This window comes from Phlebotomus papatasi, chromosome 3 (assembly GCF_024763615.1).
Source record: "Phlebotomus papatasi isolate M1 chromosome 3, Ppap_2.1, whole genome shotgun sequence".
Lineage (NCBI taxonomy): Eukaryota > Metazoa > Arthropoda > Insecta > Diptera > Psychodidae > Phlebotomus > Phlebotomus papatasi.
Window position 1 is genome coordinate 29,229,809 of NC_077224.1, and position 27,901 is coordinate 29,257,709.

The 27,901-nt window shown below is 34.3% G+C and overlaps 2 protein-coding genes and 1 long non-coding RNA gene across 5 annotated transcripts in view; 2 read left to right on the plus strand and 1 right to left on the minus strand.

Moving 5' to 3' along the window:
- The window catches only part of LOC129807500 (uncharacterized), a 112,661-nt gene that overhangs the window by 18,520 nt on the left and 66,240 nt on the right, over positions 1 to 27,901 (plus strand). The window lies entirely within an intron of this gene.
- LOC129807493 (coiled-coil domain-containing protein 186) lies at positions 129 to 20,932 on the plus strand. 2 transcript variants are annotated; one of them, XM_055856791.1, is made up of 3 exons: positions 129 to 938; positions 4,139 to 5,632; positions 20,608 to 20,932. In XM_055856791.1, the coding sequence occupies exons 1-3, from the start codon at positions 306 to 308 to the stop codon at positions 20,668 to 20,670; spliced, it is 2,190 nt and encodes a 729-aa protein (XP_055712766.1). In that variant the 5' UTR covers positions 129 to 305; the 3' UTR covers positions 20,671 to 20,932. The 2 variants fall into 2 exon arrangements, with proteins under 2 accessions (XP_055712766.1, XP_055712765.1); XM_055856790.1 differs by lacking the exon at positions 20,608 to 20,932 and having other exon boundaries at positions 4,139 to 5,873.
- On the minus strand, positions 20,704 to 26,343 carry LOC129807491 (toll-like receptor 7). The gene has a single exon (XM_055856787.1). It carries the CDS (start codon positions 24,297 to 24,299, stop codon positions 20,976 to 20,978), a length of 3,324 nt encoding a protein of 1,107 aa, XP_055712762.1. The 5' UTR covers positions 24,300 to 26,343; the 3' UTR covers positions 20,704 to 20,975.

Here is a 27,901-nt window from a genome sequence, read left to right on the forward strand (position 1 = left end):
TTTCTGGTGGCTAAGTTTTTTTTTCATTGAATGACACTGAGAAAAAAGTGCAGTATGTGTAAAATTTTCTTTGTTTTGATGTGTGTGTGTGTTGTCAAAAAAAAAATTGACAGACGTCAGCTGAGTTTTGTGGAAGGTATTTTGTGTGTGGATTGGATAGAAAGTGTGTGGAAGTGTGAAAGGAAAACAAGTACGTGAGAGAATGCAGTTTCAATCAACTTCAGAGAAATAGTCCATATTTTCCGAAATGTAAAATTCCAAAAGATTTGTGTGTGTCTAAATTGGAAGATAAACGTCCAAGGAAGATGACATCAGAGGTGAAAGACTTAAAAAAGCCTGAGGAGCGTGTAAAAGAGGATGATAATGTGGAGGAAGATGTTTCAAAGGCAGAAACTCCATCGGATAATGTCACAGCTGTGACGGAGGAAGAAGTACTTATGGATAACAAACAGACATCTGAGAAGCCTGTTGATGATGACGTGATGTCGGAATCATCTCAAGAGGAAAAGATCATCAATGGAGAATACGGTGGGCAGGAAAGTATTTCGGGTTCAATTGTCAATGAAGCAGATTCAAAGTATTTGGAGGAGCAGGCTAATCTCAAGGTGACAATTGAAAATCTTCAGGCTCAGTGTCACTATTTACAGACAATGGTTAATCAACGTGAGGAAACCATATCTACATTTGATAAAACCAAGGTGCTCCTTGAAAAAGAAAATCAATTGATGCGGCGTGAGTTAGATTTGGCCGTCCGGGAAAAAGAGAATGCTGTGATTAAATACTGCACACTGGAAAAGAAGGTTATTGATGCCAATCAGCTCAAAGAAGGAGCTGAAAAGAAGAGCAGAGAGGCTCAGAAAGAGTGTGAGCTGCTCAATGGAAAGATCAAGATGTTGAATGGAGAGAAAAACAGGATATGTACAATGTTGGATCAGAAAGTAAGAAGAAATAATGCTACTTATAGGGTGTCTCAATTATCCCAAATTAAAGACTGAAGGGTTTCACTTAAGTTTATATATTAAACCTTATTATGGGAGAAAAACCTACTATTTAGCTCTTTAGCAGCTTCAGCTACCACGGACATACAAGGCCAAGCAAATTACACCTTTTCTAGACCAAGTGACTATATTAAATACATATCTTTAAGATAGTAAAAAATATAATTCATTGAAATTTTAAGATCACAAAAAATGAAAGAGGTAGAAATTTTAGACAAATCAACTCCCTCCATAAAAAAATAAATCCATAAATTACTAAATTCGGCCAACACTGAGAGAAATCCGATAAAGTTAAATTAACATTCCGAAAATGCTTATTTTACCCTGCAGTATTGATCCGAAATCGGTGTAAATATTATGCTTTTTAGGTGTATTAGGAGTTAAAGTTACACTTTCATGTTAATTTTACCCTTAAAAGGTGTGTAAAAATAACATTAAAAAATGTTGATATATTTTTACACCTAAAAAGTGTTAAAGTTATGAGGAAAAAAAATTAATCGCACCCCCGTTTTTTTTTCTGAGTGTAAAAAGTCTCAGATTTACGTCAATTAAACTTTTCAATGATTTCACATATAAACACCCGGATGCAACACCGGAAAATATTAAATATTTGTTACATAAACACACTTTTTTTTTGAATTTTCATTATAAAAATCAACATCCTTTTTTCAATCACCTCCACATTTCTGTATAGTAATTTGTATTATATTCTGTATTTTAAAACAAGAATCTTTATATAGTTCCTTAATTGTAAAATGCTTTGTTTTTCGAAAAAATGCCATAAGAAAATAGAATAACATAAGTCAGTGTAATTTTTAAATTCAATTTCAGTATGTGGGCAAACATGAAAAACCTATACACTGAGAGAAATCCGAAAAAGTTAAAATAACATTTCGGAAATGTTAATTTTACCCTGCAGTATTGATCCGAAAACGGTGTAAATATTACGCATTTTAGGTGTATTATGGGTTAAAGTTACCCTTCTTTCATGTTGATTTTACCCTTAAAAGTTGTAAAATTAACATTAAAAAATGTTGATATATTTTTACACCCAAAAAGTGTTAAAGTAATGACGAAAAAATGTTAATAACAGCCTCTTTTTTTCTCAGTGTACCTATAGGTTTTAGTATTAGGGTACTCAAAATCCGGGGATTTTTCCAAACACGGGATCTTGAGTGCTCCAGATCCACGTCGGGATCCTTGAAAAACTTGAAACCAGGGGTGACATAATGATTTATTTTCGATACTATCGATTCTGAAATATTTAAACGATAGCTGTACTTCCTTTGACTAATATAGATATTTATCAACAGCCACATTCTTTTAAGAACGCCACAATGAATGGCTCGATTATGCGCAAAAAGTCGACATTCACTTAATCTAACAGATATGTATAGATTTATCGATACTATCGATTCGCTTTTGTTGAAAAGTTATCATTCCATCCCAGATTTCCAAAATTCTACCCAAATACGACCCTCTGGGGTGTAAAGGAGCCGAAATTTATTTACACCTCAAAATCGGAGTATGTATATCTCTCTTTGGCAGTAAAAGTCGAACTTTAAATCGGATTTTTAAAAACTTATTATTTGGGTATAACTTATTTTTTTCATGTTTTTAAAATACATAGGGTAAAGGCTCATAATTTTGGACAGTCTGCTTATAAGCATCGATGTTCCAAGTTTGAATTGTGATATTTTCAATACTAATTGACTTTTTTTGTTACTCTCTTTTCAGAAAGGGTTGTTTAGAAACTTGGCAAGCTATCTATCGTCTTATTTTTACTAAAATTAGTTTTAATACGTTTAAAAATGAATTGATATGTAGAGGTGAATTTGACTCTTATTTTGGACAACTTGGTTATTAATTTGGACAACTTGGCTGTAAATTTGGACAGCTAATCCGCATCAACAGGATGCTCATTGTTCTTCATTTCATGAACCAATCTTACCAAGTCCTCTTCCTGTTCATGCAAGGGAAACATAGAATGTCACAAGAAGCCCGGAAACTTTCCATATCATTCATTAAAGTGAGTTGACTTCGGTACTCTAAGTACGTGAGGATTCGCTCATTCCCTGGCCTTTCCGGGAGCCCTTCAAGGCATTTCTCGCTACATCTCGTTCGTAGAGATGATGCTTCTTTGTTTCTCCAGGCATTTGTCCAACCTAGTCATCAGAAAAGCTAAAATTTCACGAAATTTCGTGAGAAAAACACCTATCCAAAATAAGGAGTATCACCTCACTGTAAATGTCTTAAAAATATTCCCATTTTTCACACGAAAAATCTAATTCACAAGGCAAATCTCACTTCAGATCATATGTACAAATCGCCACTAACGTGAATCAACACAATATTCAATGAATATTCAATAATATCACTCAAAAAAAAGCGAAGAAACATTGTTAGTACTTCACCACAGCTAAATAAGACTGAAGTAAACACGAAGTTCTTTCATATACAATTGGATAAAGAACTGGCGTGATGTGTATTGATAGGGGACTCTCCTTGTGGTGGCCAGTGGATTTGAAGTCACTTCACAAAGAAAAACACTTCTTCAATCTTTCTTCAATCCAGGACCGAAAGCTCTGGGAAAGATTGAAGAAGTGTTTTTCTTTGTGAAGTGACTTCAAATCCACTGGCCACCACCGGAGAGTCCCCTATCAATCAGTTCTTTCATATTTCTCGTAAGCAATTGCTCACACTGAATTTTCAACAAAGCAATTTCAACTCAAATTATATTCAAAATTTGAGGTATTTAGTGTTAAAATCTTCCAAAAAGAACAAGTATTTAGATGGAATTTATTATTAATCATGGAATAAAAATCCATCATTTTAATCAATTTATTTTTAGTGTCCAATTTTATCCTCAAAGTGTCCAAAATAAGAAACTGGACAAAATTATGAGCTTTTCCCCTATACGCTGTAAAAAAAAATAATTTTCTCAGCACCAAATCAAAATTGATCAGTTAAAGACTCTAAAACGCAATTTTTTATAAATATTTTTTTACTGCAATTCAAGGATTTTTCTTGAAAGAAGTCTTTATTTTGGGGATCTTTGCATACCACCCTATGATTTACAATTTCTTTTGCTGTTGTCCATTTATGAATTTAGATAACACGAAAAAAAAAAATCTTTTTAGTGCCATGAAATTCGTTCACATCAGAAAGAAATTGAACGATTGAAGGGGGAAAATTCCAATTTGGAGTCAAAAGCTAAATGGAGTGCTGGGAAGATAAAGCAGGAAACTGATGCTAAGCAGGTGGCTGAAAAGAGAGTGGAAGAGCTTACACTGGAAGTTGCACAATTAAAGTCCAATGAGGCGGCATGGGTGAAGAGCGAGGCTGATTCTGAGCGTGTTTCTCACATGGAAAAGCAGTGTATGGAGCAACAGGCATCACTGATCCTTCTAAAGCATGGCAATGAGGAAAAAGAGGTGAAAATTGATGCATTGGAGAAGAAATTGCAAGAAGTACAAATTGATTTAACAGATATGCGAACAAAGTATTCAGAAGTATTTCAAGAGAAAGAGAATTTTAGAGATGAAGTTGACAAATTGAAGGGTGAAATTAGTGAATTGCAGACAACGTTGGATCAGGAGGTGCTAAAAGTAGCTGACTTTCAGTCTAAACTTAGTGATTTAGAGGCCACAAAGGCACAATTGACAATGGAGAAGGAGAATAGTGCTAGACAGGGGCGTGAGTATGAAGTTCTTATGAAGAATTATGAGGATAATTTGGCTGAATTGGAAGAGATTCGCACCAAGGAATCAGAATTGTTGCAATTCAATAGGGATCTTACGGAAAGGAATGTAAAGTTGCAAAATGAGATAACTCTGTACAATTCCAAGGCAGTTGCACTATGTTTGGAGAATGAGGCCATTAAGAAGGAGAAAAAGACTTATGATGATCGAATAAGTGAATTGGAAAGGGATTTGGACAAGGAGCGAAATCAGAAGAATGACGAAAGGATACTTCTCACTAAGCACATCTCGGAAAAGACTAAATTATGCGAGGGGACACAGAAAAAACTGGATTCGGCTCTTGGGGATTTGGATGCTGTCAAAAGAAAGCACGCACAGACTGTTAAGGAGTTAAATCGGGAATTGGAGAAAATGCGCCGACGACAACAGGTGATGCATGTGACATCTGAGAATAGTTCAGAAAAGGAATCATCGCCCCAAGTTAGTGATACAGATTCACAAGGAAGTCACAGAGTAGGCAATTCAGATTGCAGTACACCTCCTCCAGTGACAACAGTAGTACCTGGTGGTCAAGAGCCATCACGGCAAGCTTTGATTGATCGAATTTTGCGATTGCAACAAGCAAGTGCAAGGCAGGCAGAAAAGATAGATTTTCTGGAGAATCATTCGGCTACATTGGTGTCAGAAGTACAGAAGAAGACCAAGGTGCTTCAGTATTACATGCTGCGGGATCAGTGTGGTGCTCTAGCTTCATCCAAAAGTGATAGGCACAAGGCTGAATTGGCCAAATATGGTGGTGGAATAATGGCTGCAATCTATGGTGGAGCTACATCGAGCAAAAATGCCGAAATGACCCTCGATTTATCCCTTGAAATCAATCGAAAACTTCAGGCACTGCTTGAGGATACCCTCCTCAAGAATATCACTCTCAAGGTAAGTTTGATAAAATTTAACCCACTTCACCTGTATATATATATATACCTATGTATGGAAAATTATCAACATGGGAAATGGGGAAAAGGGATAAATTTTTCATACTATTGAAGTCACTTGGCAATACAAGAGGGATTATTTATGAGAATCCGATGCTCTTGATTTTGAGGTCAACGGAAAATGAACTCTCTTTTCTTCTTTTGCTCTTATAATGCCCTCTAACTTTACAAAAAAAAAAAATGTTCTTGAACAGACGACCATTTCAACTTTTAACATGCCTTAAACTACATTATTCTCCCAATTCTGACAAAAGATCGATTGACATTCTAGCTTTATTCTTTAAGATACCCTTCTCTTCCTGTACCTTTTAATAATGGTGTATATTATGCGTGTGTGCTAGAGGAAATGTTATGTATATTTCAGTAGTTCAACAAAAGGAAGTTATTCCCTGAATATCATTCTCCACCACACTCTGGCATTTACGAGGAAATTCCCTCATACCACTTTGGATCTATTCGATACAAGATTGATTATGACTTTAACCTTCAGCATATAGTCCCCCCACCCCCATATACCTAGTTCCTGTCAGAGGTTGGAAATTCACGCAATCCTGACTTCCCTTTGCCTGTTTTGTGGGTCATCTCATAAATAATGCAACTGCCGTTTTTTGCTGCCAAACTAAAATGATGCTCTATTCCGGTGTCGGATAAAACATTTTTCAGATCAATCAAGATTCTCCTTTTAATCTTTAACATAACCCATCCATATATTGTGATTTAAAAAAAGAAAATTATTTAATAGGGTAAGTGTGCCAAATTCCGGCCGGCTTGCAATTTCGGCCATTTTTTTGTTCCTCGAATTTCGATGAATTTTAGTTTTAGCGTACTTCAGAGATCATACAATGCAAAAACATAACAAAAATGTCGTTTCGACACACGAGATAATGTGAAAAAGACACTGGAAAAATTCTAGGAAGGCAAGGAACTTTAAGAATGAAGGTGACCGAAATAGGCCACCAAAGCTGTGTCTACATTTTTATTTATTTTAAAATAGAATATGAATGATTTGAGTGAAAATGAAGGTGATAAACTGCGTATAAAGTCCCAAGCAACACTCCTTAAAAAGAAAGAATAAAAAAAAACAATTTGTATTAAAAATATTACATTTCAAACTTGAGGCTTTGGCGCTGGCACGCAACTATGCCGAAATTTGGCACAGTTACCCTATTTGTGAATATTTGACAGAAAATAATACATTTAGTTTCATAAAATTTTGTTTATTTGACAAAAGAAATTGTGAATGGTTTTAGGAGCAGTTTAAGTCAAGCATGCATGACTTATTAGAAGGGCAAAATTTTCCTTAGATTTTTTTTATGATAATGAAAATGACCAATCTTAATGAAATTTTTAGTATATATTTATTAATATTTAAAGTGCCTATAAACAAATTTTTCCAAAAGAAATTACAAAATGGCGGAGTAATGAGTAGGGGAGATTGGGGCAAAATTTGTCAAAATGGATATTTTATTTATTTTTTTTTTCACAAGCTCTCAGATAACCTGGATGATTTTTATTGAAGATGTACTTTTAGGAAATTTGCTGCAGTTCACTTTTCATTATCTTGAAAGTGAATGCGCTTTTCGAGCCGTGTTTCTAAAAGATTACGTCAAAATTCTCAAAACTTCGAGGGGCAAATTTTGCCAGGCATGGGGTATTTTTAATCGTTTTCTTTCGCACTTTCATGAGCTCTTTTTAATGAAAGAAATAACCAATTGACATATTTTGGTAAGAAAATTTTATTTCTTTATAATTTTTTGTAGGGGAAACGGAAGCATCACCAAACATGGGGTAGCACAAAATATTAATTTTTATTTCTAAACTACTTGGACAACCTTAACCCTCTAACGGGTAAGACCGCCTCCAGGCGGTCATTCTATAAATCGCATTTACTGCGATAATATTACTTATTTGAAGTTGAAATATCTACAGTGGCCTCAGTTATAGTCTTACTAACTTATTTTCTGAAGCTGAACTCATTTTGATCTCTCGTTTGCTTACCATCTTCAGTTTTGCAGGTCAGAGAAAAAAAATAAAATGTCGCGAGCGACATTTTTCGTTTTCAAATGCAAAAAAGATTATTTTAAAGTAATCTAACTGTAGTAAGAATCTCATTTTCTGAAGATATGTTCTTCTAGTTTGTATATTTCAATTGATAAGTGTGAAAAAACTAGAAGTAAGAGTTTTAGAAGAAAAAAAGGAAGACCGCCTGTGGGCGGTCTTATCGGTTCAAGGGCAAAATTTTCAAAAATTACTGAACTTTTTATTTAATTGTTTTGGTTGTTCTAGTAAAATATATTATTATTTTGCAATATATTAATCATGGAAAACAATTGAGATTACACGAAGACTGTCCAGAATGAGTAAAATATTCGATTTCTGTGAATTAAGCGAAATTTTGATAAAGAAGCAGACTTCAACAGTGATGATGAGTTCCCTAATTCGTCCTTTAATGCCACAGATCGTGAAATAAAACCAGAAGATGAGCAATGTATTTTAAAGGACCTTCAAATTATACAAGAAGGTGGCGTTTTCATAGCTGATCTGTGACCTATTCGGTAAAAATCAGACTTATTGAAACACATTGAGCTTCATTAACGTCTAATAATAAAAATTATAAACGTTTTTTTTCCTAAAAATTATCATTTCTTAGATAATCATACAACATTAAAAACGTTAAAAATTAATTTATTTTACTATTTGTTCACTATTTTTCAATAAAAATATTTCAGTCTTTTGATGCCTTAAACAGAAATGACCGCTTCCAGGCGGTCTTTACCTTTTCTCACCTGGCGCCCAAACGGAAAGAGATAATGAAGAATGGATGGTATTTTTGAGTTCAGCGGACCATTAATTACCCTAGATAAAATTATTTAACTACTTTTTTTTGGATATTAAAGAAAACACTGTTAGAGGGTTAACCATTTCTTCAGTGGACGGGCATCCCTATAATGCCTATAAATTTCTATAAGTCTTATCCTCTGTAGTTGAATATCCGATTAAAAAATCACATTGTTTGGTGCTATCCCGTGTTTGTTGGTGCCCCAGTTTACCCTAGATCATTTTTATTATCTAGGGGAAACTGGGGCACCATCGAACATGGGGTAGCACCGAACAGAGATTTCTAAAATAATTGGACTATAAAGAACACTTTTTTTCAATGGACCCCTATAGTAATCGTCCTCTGAAGTCTACTATTCATATATAATAAAAAAAATCTAAGTGTTTGGCGTTTTGAAGTCATTTGAAGTGGCAAGAATATTCTCTTCGCCGGCTTCGAAAAGGCAGAAGTGCAAAATAAGGCGAGATGAATTGAACAAGTTTACTGAATAAATGTCATATAGCAAAATAGAAGACAAAAATTCAAGGAGAGCATTATAAGAATCCGTAAAAAAAACACATTCGCAATGCGAGAAATTTTTCCAGAAATCCTTTAATCCCTTCCTGTTGGAATTATACTGCCTCAGAGATCGTTTGTAGTCTTATCAGAACTAGTTTGTAATGGACTAGTTTGTAATGGACATTTCTTTTCGTCGGGTGAAAAATCGGATTCCTTCGTTTTTTGTCAATTTTTACCCCATGCACTGTGACAAATTTTACCCCAAATGGTCATTGTTTATAAAGCTAATTCTGGAAGAGAATCATTTTGGAAAATGATTCGTGCCGAGGATATCCAAATTATTTAACAAACACACACTGATGCATAAATTTTGTAAAATAAGTCGATGAAAATTAATATGTCCTGAAGGGCAAATATTTTAAAAGCAGGGCTCAAAATTTCAATTTTTTTCCATATTTGCTTGAATACGTCCCAGTTTTGCAGAATGTTCGAACTCACGAGATAGAGCACTTCGTATTTTGGTGCTCACTGATATATTAGCGATTAAATTAATTCATAAGTAACAAAGGCATTTCAAAATCGAAAATTGGTAAAGAAATGATTATAAAGTCATTTACGGATACATAACCAATCCCTTACTGTTACAAATTTAACCAAATCTGTTGAAAAATAAGCCCTCTGAGGTAGTTAAACTTTGACCGTCAATAATTCAAGATTCCGATATTTTTTTGGTCTTTAGGTATGTCTGAACGAATTGTTCGCCTGGACCATCTCCAAAACATATCCAAAAATAAATGAAATCGTAAGAGCCGTTTTCGAAATAAAAACCAAAAAACACGGCTTTGGTGGGCATGGAGGAGACCGAAGACTGGAAGTTTGTATCTTTTACCTTTTCATTAAAAATAGGGTTATTTAAATAAGTTAAATGGTAAATTTAACTCACCCTTCACTACTTATTTTTTTTATATAAAAATTGCATAACACGTACAGAACTGAAAATTATTTTTAGTTATCTCAATATATATAATATTTTTTTTTTTTAATTTTCACCCAGGAAATTTAGTGAATTTTAATGCAGAATTTGAATATGCAAGAAATCCAATCAATATTAAAATATAGAGGTTAACTGAGAAGTTTGTGGACTGGCGTATTTAATTAAATGATTTAATATTAGTCGATTATTCAGTATCACTCTTGATATGAATCTATCAAATTTCATTTCCATTTGGCAAAGTATTTCTTGTCTTGTGATTTTTTTAATGTGGTGCATTTGACTTTCTAACATCTAACTTACGAAATTAGAGAGTCTGAATTTTTGGTTAATATTCTGTGGATATGGATATGGATATGGTTAATATTCTTGTGGAGTATTATATTCCCTGAAAAGTTGAACTCAAAATTTTGAGTTTATCTGGTATTTTTCCTTTTTTGAAAATGTTGTAAATATTTGAATATTTTTTTAAAAAAAATAAGCGCAAAAGTGGAAACTCACCTTTTCAGGGAATGTAGTACTCAATGTTACTGATCAACAGTAAAAAAATGAAAATTTTTGAGAATGGTGTTTTTGAGAAAAATTAATTTTTAATTTTTTTCAAAAAAACCGTTACAAAAAAACTCGAACAGATAATACGAAAACTCGTATATCGTTTTAAAGAGCATAAAATTATCTTTCAAATAAAAAAAAGAGTAAGAAGAAATCTCAACCCGTTCACGAGATAGAGCATTTTGAAAAATTTGCCAAAAATCTCATTTGATGAATAAAGAGCGAGACGCCATCTTTGGCGCCATGTATCTCCGGCCAGGAATTTTTTTTGGGCGAAAAAAAAATAGGGGTATATTATTTTATCCTGTATTTTAACATATGTAAAATTCAGAAACATCTGAGACCATGACCCCGCGATTTGCGATTTTTTCGGTCGTCTTGAGATGGATTGGCCCATTAGCTTTTTGTTGAACAACTAAGAGTTAAAAGCATAAAATTTAAATTTATGATCCTTTGAAAATAATTGAACAGTTTTTTTCTTTCAATTAGTATACGTTTAATTTATTAAAATTATACGTCGACACAGTTTAATAAAGAAATTACATATTTTAAAATTAAAATTTCAGATAAATTCAGATTTTAAAATAGTTCTCGAATTTCCATATAAATTTAATTGGCATAATCACTGAATTAAATGACCGAACGATTTATGTCTGTTAGTAACAAGAGCCTTCTATACGTTAATTACCGAACGTTCATCGAATATTCGATACAACACATATGTGTCAGTGTTGCCATATTTTTATGTACTGAGTATTACATACATATTTTATGTATCTTTCATGCAAATCCAATGTTCAAATATTGCAAAGAATTTCCATGTTATAATTGAGTCACTTCAATAATGTCTCTATATTACTAGTGAAAAAAGTTAATAGAGTTCTTTTAATAAACAGTCTTGTATATTGCAAAAAAATATATAAAAGAAAAAGTATGAAAACTCGTTCAAATATTACTAGAGTTATATCGTACTTTACCCTAACCTAATGTTTCTGCTATGTTTGCTCCACATAACGAAGAATCTAATATATCCGGTAGTGCATAAATTACGTGCTTCAAGCAAACATCCTTCTTTTCATGTTTTATTTTTCAATGTGAAATCCAATAAAATTTGACTAACCATATAAAATAAATCGTCAAAATTGTGAATGTTTAAAGAGGCTGTTTTGGGTATTTGTCTTCTCCCATTTTGCAGTCCATCAAAGCCAATCGATTTTCGTAAATACCAATTCAATATATGGTATTAACTTTTGAATTCTACGCTGCAATACAATTCATCTATCGGTTCTAAATACTAAAGGCTGATTTTACTTCTGCAACTCCACAGAAAGTACAGTATATATAACTCTCGACCCTCGATTTTTTCAATCCCAAAAATTTCCACCTTCCACCCCCCGGGACCACTTTTTTCAACATTTATTCGCATTTCAGACAATTTCTGAGAAATAGCTTTACGCTGTTTGTCCGCCAGTATGTCTGTCCGATCGTTACAACGCCTAGAGCTCAAACGATTAAAGGGACATTCGGGGGACCTCCACCATAAGTTGATCCTGGCACTATTAAAATCCCCTCATTAATTTCCCCTTTGAGGATTGTTCGAAAAAGTGTTGTGGATTTTTTAAAATCATTTTTGGATATGTTTCAGAGAGTAACAAGGCGGATATTCGTCCTTGTTCAAAAATACCAGAGAATAATTTTTAATAACTAAATATTTTCTGTTAGCTGATGAGTTAAACTTGAACGGTATATTTTTTTTAAACGAAATATGGATTTTCGGCGGAATTTTATACAAAAAATACAATTTTAACCTTTAACAAAGTTAAAGGTTAAAAAAAGCTCTGCGGGCGTATTTCTCAACCGAATGATATCAAGTTTGAGCTCGTTGGAAAGGTCTTCGAATTCTTGACAAGCCTACACAGGATACAATGGATTGGTAATGAACTGAGTGATTTATACTTTTTTTGTCTTTCTGTTGACAAAAAAAAATTTCAAGAAAATAAGAATATACAAAATCTCAAGAAGCTGAAAAGTGTTAGAGGTGATGTTTGTATATGTCAGCTGACAGTAGACGTTTCCCAGTTAATTAAAAAAAATTAAATTGACCCACTGAGGAAAACCCATACCAATGGTCGAAAGCTTTGGAGATAAATTTGAGTTTTAAATTGAGGAAAAGTAGTAGCCTCTGACGAACATCGGAAGATCTGAATCCATTTTTAACTATATTTTCTGATATTTTCATTTCAATATATTAAAAATTCAGTCGCATTTTTGAAGACGGTTTTTGAAAAAAAAACATCCTTTTTCGAAAAACTAAATATTTCCTGTTAGTTGATGAGTTGAACTCGTACTTGAACGGTAGAATTTTTATTATCTTAATCACAACTTATTTTACAAGACCAAACGTGGTGTAGGAATACTCCGAAAATTGTATTTTTTGTATAAAATTCCGCCGAAAATCCATATTTCGTTTAAAAAAAAATATACCGTTCAAGTACGTTGAACAGTTCAAGTTTAACTCATCAGCTAGCAGAAAATATTCAGTTTTTGACGTCAGATGAATTACACTGAGAAATCTTGTGAAAAAAAGTCTCCGAAAATCAAGTCCCAATTGCTGAATTTTTAAGATTCTTAAATGAAAATTTCAGAAAATATAGTATAAATGTAGTACTACTTATAAACTTAAAATAAAAATTTTATATGTTGAAATATAAAGAGAAAATATGATGTTTTCCAGTCTTTTTGACTCACGTAACCCCTCAATAAACGTATAATTTTCATACTTAGAGGCAATATATCGTACATTGAAAGAATGAAATAAGTTAGGAGTTTTATTTATTATTAAACTTTTAAGGCTTTGTTAATATTGCCTTTGGTTTTGTGTGCTTAATGAATTTTGTTCATTATTTTTTTAAAGATTCAGTGTGTAAGTACAGTTTTGATTGACTACACGAATAATGTGCATTATATTTGATTTTTTTATTTATTTTAATTATTCATTTCTTATTATTTTAATTTTTTGTGTGTTTAGTTTACATAATGGAGTGCGTAATTACAGACCGCCCTGTCAAGCCGTCCGGCGGTCGGAACGATCTGTAGTAGTTACGTTACGAATTTTTAATATGATTAATTTTTGGCTTTTTAAAGGGCAATAAACATTTTTAAGCATTAACATAAAATGTATATGATGCCAAGATGATTCATAACTGTACTGAGTGTTAAATTTTTTGAAATAGTCATTGATTGTTAAATTTGTTGCGAAAAATGCTAATTTAACTGACGTATTTCATTCATCAAAATTGTACCTATTATCCTTTCACTCGACTATAAGGTCTTTTGTCATAAGGTATATCTTTATGGCTTAACCGTTGTAATTTATTAACAGACACTATTATTGGGAAATTTTTACTTTGTATAGGAGACTAATTGGAATTAAATAGACTATATTATATTAAAAAAAATCCCAAAAAATTTATTGTTTGTTGTTTATAAATTAAATAGCTTTAAGTAAGACTTTAATAAATTTATAGACTTAGACATGTCATCATGATTTAATGATGAATATTTATGTGATTAATTACTATACAAAAAGTAAATTTGTCAGAATTGAAAAATGCTGATTCCATGTAAAGTCCTTAATTTAATATCGGAATTACTGAATTACGTTGCAGAAAATCTCGAACTCTGAAATGACTCATGAAAATTTTAATTCAATTAAACTTCTAAATTGGATATACTGCATATTTGTGATATTACTTAATCATTTCCAAAAAGTTTGTCGTTGAATATTTTTAATACTTTTTGTTGTGTTTGTAAGAAAGTTTGAAGAGAGTCTTGTACCCTAAGGGCGAAAATGAAAATTCTCAATATTCGAGATTCCAAACTAAACTTTTTCCTCTGCTTACATATTTGGCGTCTCTAATATTTCTTTTGCCAACACTGCATTTTCACAATTATAATATATTACGATACATTCATATAGCAGAAATCCTAACATACACCAAAGATTTCGGGTATAATTTTATTACATTTATTCATTATTATTATTGGATTCGTAGAAAATAAATCAAATTGATAAATTTCGTGAAATTGGGATATTTGACAGGAGAAAGGGATTAAAACAATTTATTTAATTGAATGGATTTTCTACGTATTTTTCAATAACGTTTTGATTGTCTCATAACTAGGTGAAATATTACATTTTGTGGCAAATCTATTTGTATAGAAGTACCTCCAACACGTTCAACAAAGCAATTACCAACTGTTTCCGACTTTGCCCCAAGTTTGAGATTGAAAAAGTTTCCAATACTGGGGAAGACGTGTCAAAAATCGCAATATTCAAAATTGGCCTCAAAAGTAAAACAACTTTCTTCTATTCAACTGTGTTAAAACTATAGTTAATATATACATATATATCATCCACACACAATGTCCTTACAAGTGGGAAGAAATTCTAATCGTGCTTATTGTGAGATGATTATATTTTCCAAAAGCAAAAAAAGGGGAAGAGATTTTTTTTCGAGAAAGCAAATTAAATTCATGCTTAAGGGTTTTTATCAACGATGAAAGAAAAACATTAAATGGGATTTAGCATTTCTATGGAAATAGAAAATTCTTTTTCGTTCTTTTTCTCATGCTTACTAAGCTCTTTCAACTTTTTTTTATTGTGAGCAATTTTTATTTAGATTTTTTGCGTATCACTTAACATGATGAAAATTTTCAAGTTAATAATACAAAGAAATAGTTTGGTACCTTTCAAACTGTTGTTTTTTTTTTTGAGTACTATGAAAAGACAATAAAAACTGAATGAATATTATTCATACAAATTTTTTCCTTTCATATTTGGATATTTTTATTATCGCTGTTTGAATAGCATAATTATTTCCTTCCATGCAATTAATTTACAAATTTCGTTGACGACGAAAAAATATTTATTGCAAGGGATATTGTTCATATTTTTTCCATATCCCTAAAATCATTAATTGATTATTCATAGAGGAGAAATGAAATTTAAATACATTAAAAAACTGTAATGAGTATCCTCGGTAAAGTGTGAGGGATTTTTCATGAAAATGATTATTGTGTAAATTTTATATCACAATTTAAAATTTATGTATAGATAAATGCCTTTTTTTAATCATGAAATATCCCGTAAATAATTTTTATTGATTATACATTTTTATATCTTTTATATGACGTTCACATAGAATAATGAGTTACTTTTTAGTTTGAAATAAAATTTAGTAATCATTTAAAAGTGGGTGACAAAGCGTCCCAGGCTTAGCGGAATGATCGAACTCGACTCGTGACATAATTGCTATACCTCAAAAATACTTTTACAGTAGGCTCTCTCTCATTCGGTCATATGGGGCAAAATGTCATCCAAATTATCGAGAGATTCCGGCGTCAAAGTCATTGTAAATTCTAGAAAAAAAAACATTCAATTATAAAGAATCACGATAAAACAAGAGGAATTATAGCGAATTCGAACAGATTTGCTTCAAAATAAAACATGAAAATTGACAACAAAATTCTTCGCCCGATTGAAAAAGAGCCGATTGAGCGAGAGTCTACTGTACATCTTTTACCGTTTAGCGGTTCTCAAATGATTTGCATCGATTCATAAATCACTCAAAAAATTCCACAGAAAAGTACAAGAGTACTAAAATTGGGTTTTGGCAAAAATTACTTATCGGTTTGTAACAGGTACATTACCAGCTCACAAGTCACAACCGATTTATAAATCACCCAAAACATTGTCCAAAATGCCTTAAGAGTAGTATTATAATAGAATTTCGGATAGAAATTAGTTATCGGTTATGTATCGGTTCATAACCGATTGAAATTAGCATAATTTTGTCAGGAATTCCAAGACCTTTCCCACGAGGTCAAAGTTGATATCATCTGGTTGAGAAATATACTCACTAGAGCCTTTTTAACTTTTGGCTTTGAAAAACCCGTTCTTAGGAATGATTCAGAGGTATTTTTGTATAGGGACTTAATGTCTGCTTGGGTAATTTCTAAAGCATATGCAAAAATGAAAAATATCGCACAACTCGTATTCGAGAACTTCTAATAAAACGTAGTTTGGTAGGGAGAAAAATAAGAGGCATTATAATGATTGATGACGTCAAATATCTCGAAACTTTAGATTTCCAAAATTCTACCAAATACGACTTCTTTGGGGGTAACGAGTCGAAATAGATATAGGGGGAGGTGGAGCTACTTTGAGCTGTGGGTCCTCATTGATATACGATATTTTCGCATATTTCTGAAGAAAGCTGGACCTTACTATAATTTAATTTAGATCCACAATTGTTTTGTCTATCTAAATTACATTACGTTAAAACCCAGTTTGCTCTATGCAAAAAAATTGTATATCAATGTAGCTTTATAGCTCAAAGTAGCCCCAATTCCCCTAACTCAAAATCGAGGTTTTATAAGCTGCTTTCTCTGTGCAATTCGAGTTGTAAAAAAAGCATATTTAATTATGTTTATGTAAAAAAATAGTTCTGCAATGTTTGAAATGCAAATTTTTCCTCAAAATTATTTTCCGAAATTCTTACAATGAATTTGCTTCTCTCATTTCATTCAATTTGTACTAGTTTATATTTGCGAAACTTTTATAAAATTGTTTATTTTTATGTATATTGCGTACAATATTTTTTTTTAATTAAAGTTATATTTGAGTTTTCACTCACATCTAATTGTATTAACTTCAAATATAATTAGGCAACATATTTATGGCAAAGCACTGTTGCGTTGAAACTTTCAAGATTTTTTTTTCTTCAACAAATACCCTTTTATTGACAAAACTGTATTCTGGGGATATTTCCAAAATGATTCAATTTATTTGTACCTTTTAAATGCGATTTAGAAGTTTTTTTCTGCGGCAGTAAATATCCCAAAAGCCATTCGCAAGCGAGAGAGTCGATTGTATTATTTAGTACCACTCATTTAGTTATGAGTTCATGTCAAGTTTTATTTCTATCTGGAAATTCTGTCTTGTTTTGCAAATTGATTAAAGTTGACGTGTGAGTGCATTTTTCATAATGAAATAATTGAATCTTCGTGCAGTGGTAAAGTTCTTCGATGAAATAAGTTTAAAAGCAATTGAAATCCATTCCAAAATGGTAAACGTACTAGGGACATCTCTTTCTTCGAAATCATATATTTGCAGTTGATGGAGTTGATCATTTAAAATTTTAATATAAAGGTGGTCTGGAAAGCTCAAAGATAAACCATGTAGTGGGAGTCCAAAATGTGCTCCAACCCAGAAATCGTGAAATTAATCCGTGTTTACTGTTATCTAATCCAAATGTTATTAGGCCTAAAATTGCACATATCATGGGTATCTCAAATAAATAGATACGACATACCTTGCAAAAAAGATAATTTATGTGAAAACTGTTGGAAAAATTCGTGCTGCGAACGTTAAAAATTTATCAAAAAGTTTTTCCAGTGCAAGTTTCTGAGCCACATTCGAACCATTTTAAGTAATGGATGATTGCGTAAGTTCATAGGTCACTTTCACAAATGTAATTAAAGTGTGTCCATTGCTTAACTTTTCAATTTTTGGTGGATGCAGTGTCTTGCTTCCATTTATTTTTATATAGGGTGAAAGAAACGTCTATTGACACTTTAAGAACTCGTGTCAGCACCTATTGACACCCCACTCTGTACCATTTGGGATATGAAATTTGAACATCTCTGTTTATAGTAAAGGTATATTACAGAAAAAACGTTATATTACTTATATTTTACTAGATACATTAAATAATTTTCAACATTTTGACAAAAGTGTCAATAGGGGTTCCCTGTCGAACAGACGTTCCTCCGACCCTAGTATGTCTCAAATAAGTCGATTTTTTTTGGATGCCACTTCCAAAATGAAGAGCAAAAAGATGACGTTAATTGTGAATTTTGGAAAGATGTGAGTGATAAACTTGCACAAAGATGCATTTTGGGTATTTATTTAGAAAAAAAATTTCGCGGATTTTCAGGTGCCGCACAATTTTTCGCGAATTTTCAGGGGCCTCCAAATTTTTCGCGGATTTTTGCGGGTTGCGAAATTTTTCGAGAATGTTCGCGGGCCGCCAAATTTTTCGCGGATTTTCGCGGATTTCGCGGGTCGCTAAATTTTTCGCGGATTTTCGCAGGTCGTTAAAATTTTCGCGGATTTTGCACTTCTTAAGCCTAAACGAAACTCAGTGTGATGTCAAGTTGGATGCCTTGATTCAATTCAATTCAATTCAATTTATTGACTCACAAAACTTAGGGTAGTTCCCTCTTACAAATTTGTGGCATAAAAGAAAAAATAAAAAAAAATAGTTAAAAAAAAGGAAAATGAAGCAAAGTGAAATAAAATATAGCTTATAAAACAAATCAAGAATTTAAAAGATGAAAAGAGAAATTAGCAAGGTCCATTCTGGAAGTGCTCCCTAATAGTGTCAGGCGATCTACGCTTCTGAGGAGCGAGAGAATTATGAATTGATCTGTCATAGTTTCTGAGAAAATCAATTTTAAAGTGTTTTAGACAATTTTATGCATTTTTCTTTTAATTTTTTTCATTTTCAAGTGAAATTTTGTACATATCAAGCCTGAAATAGGCTCTAAATGGATATAAAGTTTGAGGCCTCTATCTCTCATAGTTTCCGAGATAATCTACTTTAAAGATTTTCATACACTTTTATGCATTTCTCATCCAATTTTTTTTTCATACCTTTAAGAATTATTAAACGGAATTTGCATCATTTATTTATAAATATCGTTCGAGTTTGCCACAATCCAAATTTGCAATGAAGGAATCGCACCTCTATAAGCTGATTTAGGATTATCACTGGTTTTTTTTAAAAGACTCTTTAAAAAGTTAAATTATATTTGGGAACAATTATTAAGATTAATGGAGATTATATCCTTGATTACATAAACTATATTATTTCTATAAGTAAAATGATATGTTGAAATTTTTCTTTACTTGACCCATGAACTTCCGCAATCACCCAATATATTAAAACCGATTTCATGTATTCTGTTATAAATTTAAATAGATTTAGGATCTATTACCATAATCTTAAGTTTATACCGGAATTATTTCGATCTTAATTTCCACAATATTTGTTGATAAGGTAAAACAATTAGTTTTGGATAATATTGTGAAACTTTAAACAAATTGAACCCAAAAATTAATGAAAAAACAAGAATTTTGTCATGTTAAAAAACACATTTTCACTAAATCGAAAAATCTGCTTACAAAGGCGTTTCGACAATAATGTTGAAATTTGAAGATTTGAATTACAAATTTGACTTTTAAGGACTTCAGGGATTTCTATCTGTCCAGACCAGAAACGTGAAAAAGTCCTTCCGTAGCCAACGGTTTTAAATCGAATAAAGAAACAATGGAAAAGCCGTCGAAACATATTTGCAAAACATCCAGAAAAAGCCTTCCGCAATGCTTTAGAGAGAGGGTTACTTGAGGGGAATTGGGTCAAGTGCGTTACAGTTCTAGAACTAGAAAATCATTTTTAGTGGAAAAAATTAGTTTTGAAATTAGTTTTTAGTTTTGTAATTCATCTTCTATGTCGTTTATTCTAACTTTTCAGACAACCTGTACTCAAATAACTATGGAAAAAAATGATCATTGTACTACTGGAAAATGTCTTTAGGAACTTGTCAGGATGAGGATTATAAGAAAGTTTATTTAATTTGTTTCTTTAAAATAAAATTAATCTCAAGAACTTATATTTATACGATAACTAATTTCTTTTGATGTAGCTTACCTGTTTTTTTTCATGCTCATTTTTATGTTCCCAAAAAAAATACTGTTAAAACTGAAGACGTGAAAATGTTAGAATGTATATCATAATATAATTTTATATTTGAATAAAACACACGGATGAGTGAAAAAAAATATGAAAAAAGATTTCCCATGTTGATAATAATTCTTTGTAGGAAGAAGCGTGTACCACTGTTTCTCAGTTAGTTGTAGATGGCATACAAAAAAATGCTGAATGATGGTGTTGTAATTTTTTTTCTGCAGGAAAATTTGGACACCCTTGGTCTCGAAGTGGATAAATTAACCAGGAGATTAGCATCAAAATGACACGGAGTGGGTAGAAAGTAAAGAAAGAGTCTATAGTATATTTTCTTTTTTTTTTGTCATATCTTTAATGATCGTTATACAATTTTTGCCTGTTCAAAATTCAATTTTCATCGTAAATATGAGTTTTGTTTCGACTATATTGAACAAGATTAGCAAAGAAGTATTAACTATAACGCAAGATATAAGGGAGACATGAAAAAAATGAGATAAAAATGTACAGAATTGCGCGATAAAATTGACGTGTATATATAATATATATATATATATATAAAAAATCTTGGAAAAAAATGAAGATTGCGTGAGACTTAGACAAAATACGCCTGTCTCGTTGTCACTTCATCTGCCAGGATTGTGGTGTAGATGTGACTGCTGCTTCTCTTGGCAATGCCACTTGTAGATGTTGATGTGGAGTCCGAGGGGGCACATGTGAGGGTATTTCGCACCGTCAGTGATTTTTGTATGCCTTCACGTGGTGGCATGGCATACTTGAGCTTGTCCCAGAAACGCTTCTCACCCAGAAACAGTACTGTCGTATGCTTCACGAGTTTCATGAGATCTGGATCTGCGGTGAGAAGTTCCAAGGGTACAGCAATAATGAGAATGACACCGTGCCAGGTGTTGGGTGATGTGAGTATTGTGCGGAAATTGGTGCTCTTCCACTCGAGCTGGAGGAAAGTGCTGCTGACAATGACGATTAATTTGGTGGCAATGTCGAGGGCTACATGGAGGGTGTTTTGTGAAGGGGCGAGGTAGACAGAGAAGCCAATATGCTCCATTTGAGCCACCACAAATCTATCCACAAAATCAGCATCGCGACTTGAGCAGAAGACAAAGGCATCATAGAGTTTGGTGCAGTCGCGATCGCTAGATGGGTCACCCGTGTGGCACCTGATGCCGCACTTTGTGAAGAGAATCAGCAGGAGGTTGCGCCTGAAGATGAAGATTACGATGATGAGGACAACAATAGAGAGAGTTGACACGAGTGTTGCAGCCACAATAGAGAGATAGTCACCGCCAATCACATAATTCATGCGGTTGGGTGGCAAAAGAAAGATTGGAAGGTGGGCACAGACATCTGTGATGGGTTTTGTACCACCCTCTGCTGACTGACATACCATATCACGTGGGGGTGGTGTGACCATCTTGGCGAGAGTGGTACAATCGCAGCTGAAGATGTTGCCCACGTACACGTCCCTCAGGATGCGGCGGCTGATGAGGGGTGATAGGAGCTGCAGAAGTGCCATGGTCGTGATACCATTGTGGGCCAATGTGAGCTCCTTGAGGTGTGTCATGTGACTAAATGTGGCATTAGCAATGCTGCCGATGCGATTATTGTGCAAATAGAGACGTTGCAAATTCACCAAGGGATGAAATTCGTTACCATGTAGGGACTCTATCTGATTAAATTGGAGATGGAGGTGACGCAATTGGGTCAATCCACTGAATGTGGCATTGTGGATTGTGTGAATACTTGTCCCGTTGAGATAGAGTACCTCTAGGTGTTTCTTCCCGATGAAACCAAAACTTCCTACATCACTGACACTATTTCCGTCTAAGTAAATTGTTGTAGCACCCATAGGAATTCTATCTGGCATTTCTGTGAAATTCCCATGACCACAGTCAACGACATTTGAGCGTGTAGCACCGTCGGCGCGAACCTCAAAGAAACATTCACATCTTTCGGGGCAGTAATTGTTACAGTCACATGCCTCAAAGTCACAGCAATGGCAGAAATCATCACATTTTTCGCGATATTTGCAAATGAGATTTTTCTGCTGGAGGGAGTAAAGTGGGAAGCGCTGGGTACTTCTCTTGACTAGAGGATAGACACATGTTACAGCCTGTAGATCGTCAATCCAAAAGGGTAGATTGACAGTGGTGGTGGCTTGCAGGAGCCACTGAATGGAACAGTCACATGGGAAGGGATTCCCAGCTAGAGAAACAATCATCCTGGGTGGAAAGATTGATGAGTCGAGATAGTGAAGGTGATTGTGTGAGAGATCAATATGAGTTAGATGACTCTTGCCATGGAAGACATTCCTCTCGAGCTGCACAATTGAATTATTGCCAAGGTGGAGACTCTCAACACCATTTGGTATGACTTCCGGAAACATGGATGGTAATTTATTGCCGGCCAAATTAATGTGGCGAAGCGATAAGTGCAAATTGCTGCCAGAATTCTCCAAATAGTCCAAATTATTAATGGTGGCATCTAGCCATTCTAGTTGTGGTGGGAGAGCGGCAAAATTGAGCGTTGAGAGGTGGTTGGTGGACAAATTGAGCCACACAAGGGACTCCAATGGTAGAAGAAGTAGTGGCGGAATGTTGGAAATGTGATTGTTATCCAGCCTTATCACTCTCAAGTCTGTATTGGCCACAAAGGCATCTTCGGCAAGATAGTGAATTGCATTTGAGGCTAAGTTAATTACTCTGAGGCTGTGCAGGTGTCTAAATGAATCCCCATTGATATTCTCAATATGATTGTCCACGAGACGTAAACCTAGAAGTTGGGTCAAACCCACCAATTGACTTCCATTGATTATTCTAATGCGATTCCCACCGAGATCCAAGGATTTCAGTTCGTGGAGGGTATCAATGCCACGTGGCACGGAAGAAAAGTCATTTTCACTGAGATTGAGGTCAATGAGCTTGCGGCAGCAATCAGAGAAGACTTTGTCGGGCAGAGTGGTTAATCGATTGGACTCCATGTAGAGATGTTGAATGCTGTGCAGTGGGTGGAAGATTCTTGGTGGGAGTTGAGTGAGTTTATTTGATGCTAGTATGAGCATTCTCAGGTGTCCCAGTCCATTGAATGTGTCCTCAGACACCTGTACAATTGCATTCCCCTCCAGATCCAGCACTTCCAGATGCTGCAGGGTGGTAAAGTACCGCGTGAGAGTGGTAAGGCGATTGTGACTAAGGTGGAGTTCTCTGAGATTCTGAAGACCACCACCATTGAGGAAAGTGAGTGAGTCGAGATGATTGTGGGATAAATCGAGTGTATCGAGTACTTCCAACCATCCAAAGACTCCGACTGGGAGGCTTTCCAGGCGATTGGAATGCAAATTGATGCAGTGGAGTCGACGGGTCCACTTGAATGAATTCAGGGGAATGGTGATGAGTTGATTGTTGGACATATTTAGCACATTGAGCATCTTTAGATCCAACGATTCAGGTGGTAGAACTTCAATGGCATTATTGGATAAATCTAACAATTGGAGTGATATCAGGGTATTGAGAGGTTCTACATCTGCAATGTGATTTGCAGATGCATTGAGTATAGTGAGTGCTTCGAGATTCTTAGGAAGTTTCCAGTGGTGACAATTTTTCACCCTAATCTCCCTGATTTGTTGTGCATGAGTAGAAAAATCCCTAAAATCACTTATATTGTGCCATCGGCAGTTAATTTCGAGACTTCTAATTCCTATCCAAATCTCTGGGGATGATTTGGATGGTGGTGAGGTGTCGTCTTGGGTAATGTTGTGTGTGCGAATATCACAAATTAGTGTCTCATTGTTTTTCCAACGACACACATCGCTATTCCAACTGAATCCATTTGCATATCGATAGAGGTTGAGCATGAGTAAATAGTAGGAAATGAATAGGATAAATCCACCTTTTGATTCCATTTATTTAAACAGCTCACACACTTCTTTACCCCTAATACCTTCCACTTGCTTTCACTCTACTTATTTACGTATATATTATATATATATAATATGGTATAGTGAAAAATGCAATTTAATTGAAAATCTCTGATGAAATTTCCACATATTCCATTTTCAATATCATTGTCTTTCTCTCCTGGTAGTGTGCTTTGTTAGATGGGAAATCCCTTTCAAATGTTGATTCCCTGACGAATTATTTGAAGGAAAGAAAAAAATCTTCTACAATCCCTTTGGTATTGTATGTGTACACCTGGGTAGCTGCGGTGGTTGGTATTTTTCTTTGACTTCAGTACTACTTGATATGCTTTCACTGTTCCACGAAAAGCAGAAGAAAATCACACTGAGAGTGGAAAAACAGTGAAATTTTCATTATTAATGCACGAATAATTCCTTCGAGGAAGTTGCTTTCTTCACTTTTCTCTCACACTGTCATATTATAAAAGTGGAAATCCCATTGATTTCTGTTATTTCAATTCATTTATGCTTGTATAGAAACGATGGAATATTCACTTTTGTCCTGATTCTCCTATGAGATTCTCTTCCATTTCAGAGACTCTGGAGAGAGAGATTAAAATAAAAATAAAAAAGTGAATTGAAATAAATTTAATTGTTGTCACTTTGTATTTTTCACCACCACTTTGCACTCGGTGATGAAATGACACCGTGCAAAAAGTCCATGAGGGGGATACACGGGATGAGAAAAGGAAATTCACAGACGATTATGCTAAAAAGTTTATAATATTCCTCTCTTGCTGTGGGTGAGAAGAATCCATTGGGGGTGGTTTAAAATGGGAAAGGTATCGCGAACTCACTTCCTTCTCAGACCTACGCACTTTTCTTTCCACTCGCGCGCTTTCTTTTTTTTTTTGTTTGCCGGAGTGGCGAATGCTGGGTGGATCTTTGAGTGGAGTTCTTTGAGGGGATGAGGTGAAAAACAACACGGCAGAAAATTGTGGTCTCTGTATCGTCCTGCGGCAAACTTTTCCCTCCAAACGGGCGGCGGATGAGCCACAAACAGTATACACAAGTTTTTGGTGCTGCGGAGGAAAAAAGCCAGAACGAGTCACAAAAAGGGATGATGATTCACCATCCGGAAAGCCACAATTAATAATTTCGTTGTACACTGTGCCACCCCACTTTTGTGGGGTTTGGTTTTTACTTCTTCGACTCTTTTACCCTCTTATAGGAGTATTATCTCTGGGAGTTGTAGCTCAATTTGGTGTGGGGTTACATGTAAAAGGACTTATTTGAAAATAATTTTTGTCAGTTTCCTCCTTGAGGCACTTCTTTATAACTTCCAAAGAGATTTTTTCAAAAATGATTTCAATGCACTGTATATCCTGATGGTGTTATCTTCAGTTGTGATGTGTCCCCCTTGGCTGCTCCCTTCATTGGGGAAATTTTCGACTGAAGAATTTTTCTTGCTATTCCATGTATGTTGGAACAACAAACAAGAACAAGAAATTGTATTTTCTCCAATGTGCACCCCTCTTGTTCTTATTTCCGTTTTATAGTTCTTTACACAGTACCAAACTTGTAATATTGAATTCCAAGTTGCAAATTCTATTGATGATGCTATGTTTTTGCCACCATTCTCCCTTTATTCTTTTTCTCAACTATATGTGGTGTGCGTGCTGAGGAAGAAAACTATAGTGCATGAAAAGAGCCACTCACTTCCGCCTTGAGTTTTCTTTGGCCTCACCAGTGTTTTTGCGCTCCTTTTCCTTGCACTATACAAAGATTTTCCTCACGGTGGTAAATGTGGAAAATTCAATGATTTTCTCGTTCGTCTTCCACCACCCCTTCCAAGTTTTTCACACTTTCACTCTCTTGAGCCTCTGTTGTTGCTTATATATATAAAGTTTATCACAATTTATTTGTCTGTCATTGTAAAATAATTTACAGTTCAATTCTTCACTTATTGAATTTAATCTTTGCCAATAAATTTCACTCAAACTTCTCCCCCGAGGGCTTTTTCGCCCATCTGAGTGGAAGTGCTCTGGGGGAGGGGGGGGGGATGCGAGAAGGGGATATTCGCGCGGGAATATGGAGAATATTAAATAAATTTCTCTACCATCCTCCTTTTGTTACAGTTTTTTTTTTGTATTGGATGGTTGGAGGTGTACTGACTTTTTTTTCGGCGGTGAAACTTTTCCTTTTCCCCTCTCCTACAATGTCCTTTCACACTAAACTTTTACCCTCTATTTCTTGTCGTTTCACACTGTGCACTAAAGTCCTCATGTAGGAAAGTTATTATCATATTTTCTCACTGCTGTTTTTATCCTTATTCCTACTCCTCATGTGAGGGATTTTTTTTCTTCTACTTCGAACACAGCCTCTCCTTGTCAAGATACTGGCAAGGGGGATGTTGAAGAAAATTTCGGACCCCCAAGAGACAATCTAGCAAAAGGGCGCACAAAAAGCTACCAAACACAAACAACAAACTAAAGAGCCGGAAAAGTGTTTGATGAAAAGAAGCGCGTTCAAATGTGGTGCTGAAGAGATATGTGGGATGATTCACACTCTTCGGCTTAGATGGTCTACTAGAAAGATCCTCTTGATGTGACGATGTAAATTATTGTGATGTAAATGGTGAGATATGGATCAAAAAAACATCCGAAGTCGATGGCTTTCGCACTAGAACTGAAATTGCTGTGAACTCTGAACTCTGGATTTAATCTCACTCTCTCCAGTCTCTCTTTCACAGTTGTGCTCTCCAGAGAGAGGAAAATTTCTCTCATGACCGTTTACATAACAACCCTCGTGGTGGAAACAAAAGCGCACCAGAGTGAAACATTTTTCAACCCCTCGCATATGACTCTGTTTTATTCGGTGGTGATACTTTGTATGGGGACGAAACTTTCAGCTAGCGCTTAAGTTATAAAAGAGAATGGTCCGATTGTGTTTAAATTCTTATTAATCTTCTTTCCATTCAGTGTCTATATCAGGAATTGAAGTTAAAAAACAAAAAACTGGAACGATAGGAGGAATTTTATATATAATATAACGAGTGGATGTCCTAACACCGTTTTATGTCGCTTTGGACCTTGATAACAAAGCTTAAATTGGTTCTCTCCTCTCAGCAACTTTACTAACTCAGTTGCTCATTTTGGGAATATGCTTGGCCACAATACCTTTCAATTATCTATTTTAACCCTCATTATTTAGAGAGTGAGCAAAAGAGAGAACTTGGAAGTTAGGGGGTTGTCTAAGGTCAACCCGTCTTAATTTAATTTCTGAACGATTATAAGGACTACTTTAGGAAGTTTAACTTAACTCGGGTTACAAAACTTTCTACTGAATACAGATTCGACCCTATCTGCAATTATATAACGTAAAGAGCAAGAATTTACCACTTGCAATTGACTTGAAATTTACTGTTGTCATATACATCTTAATTTTTTCGAACTTTGTTTGACTTATGTGATATGGAACAAACACTTGATTGAAGTTTTGTTGCAAGAGTGTACAAACGAACTTTCAGGAGTTTGTTGCCTTGTTTGAAAGTCACGGATATGAAATGCTTGTAAATATCCTCAAATTGATTCATTTGACCAAGACCT

Bases quoted from the DNA above. Each gene is read 5' to 3' on its own strand.
- LOC129807493 (XM_055856790.1), top strand. From the start codon at position 306: ATGACATCAGAGGTGAAAGACTTAAAAAAGCCTGAGGAGCGTGTAAAA. The intron at 939-4,138 runs GTAAGAAGAAAT...AAATCTTTTTAG, and splicing joins GTACAATGTTGGATCAGAAA to TGCCATGAAATTCGTTCACA.
- LOC129807491 (XM_055856787.1), bottom strand. From the start codon at position 24,299: ATGGAATCAAAAGGTGGATTTATCCTATTCATTTCCTACTATTTACTC.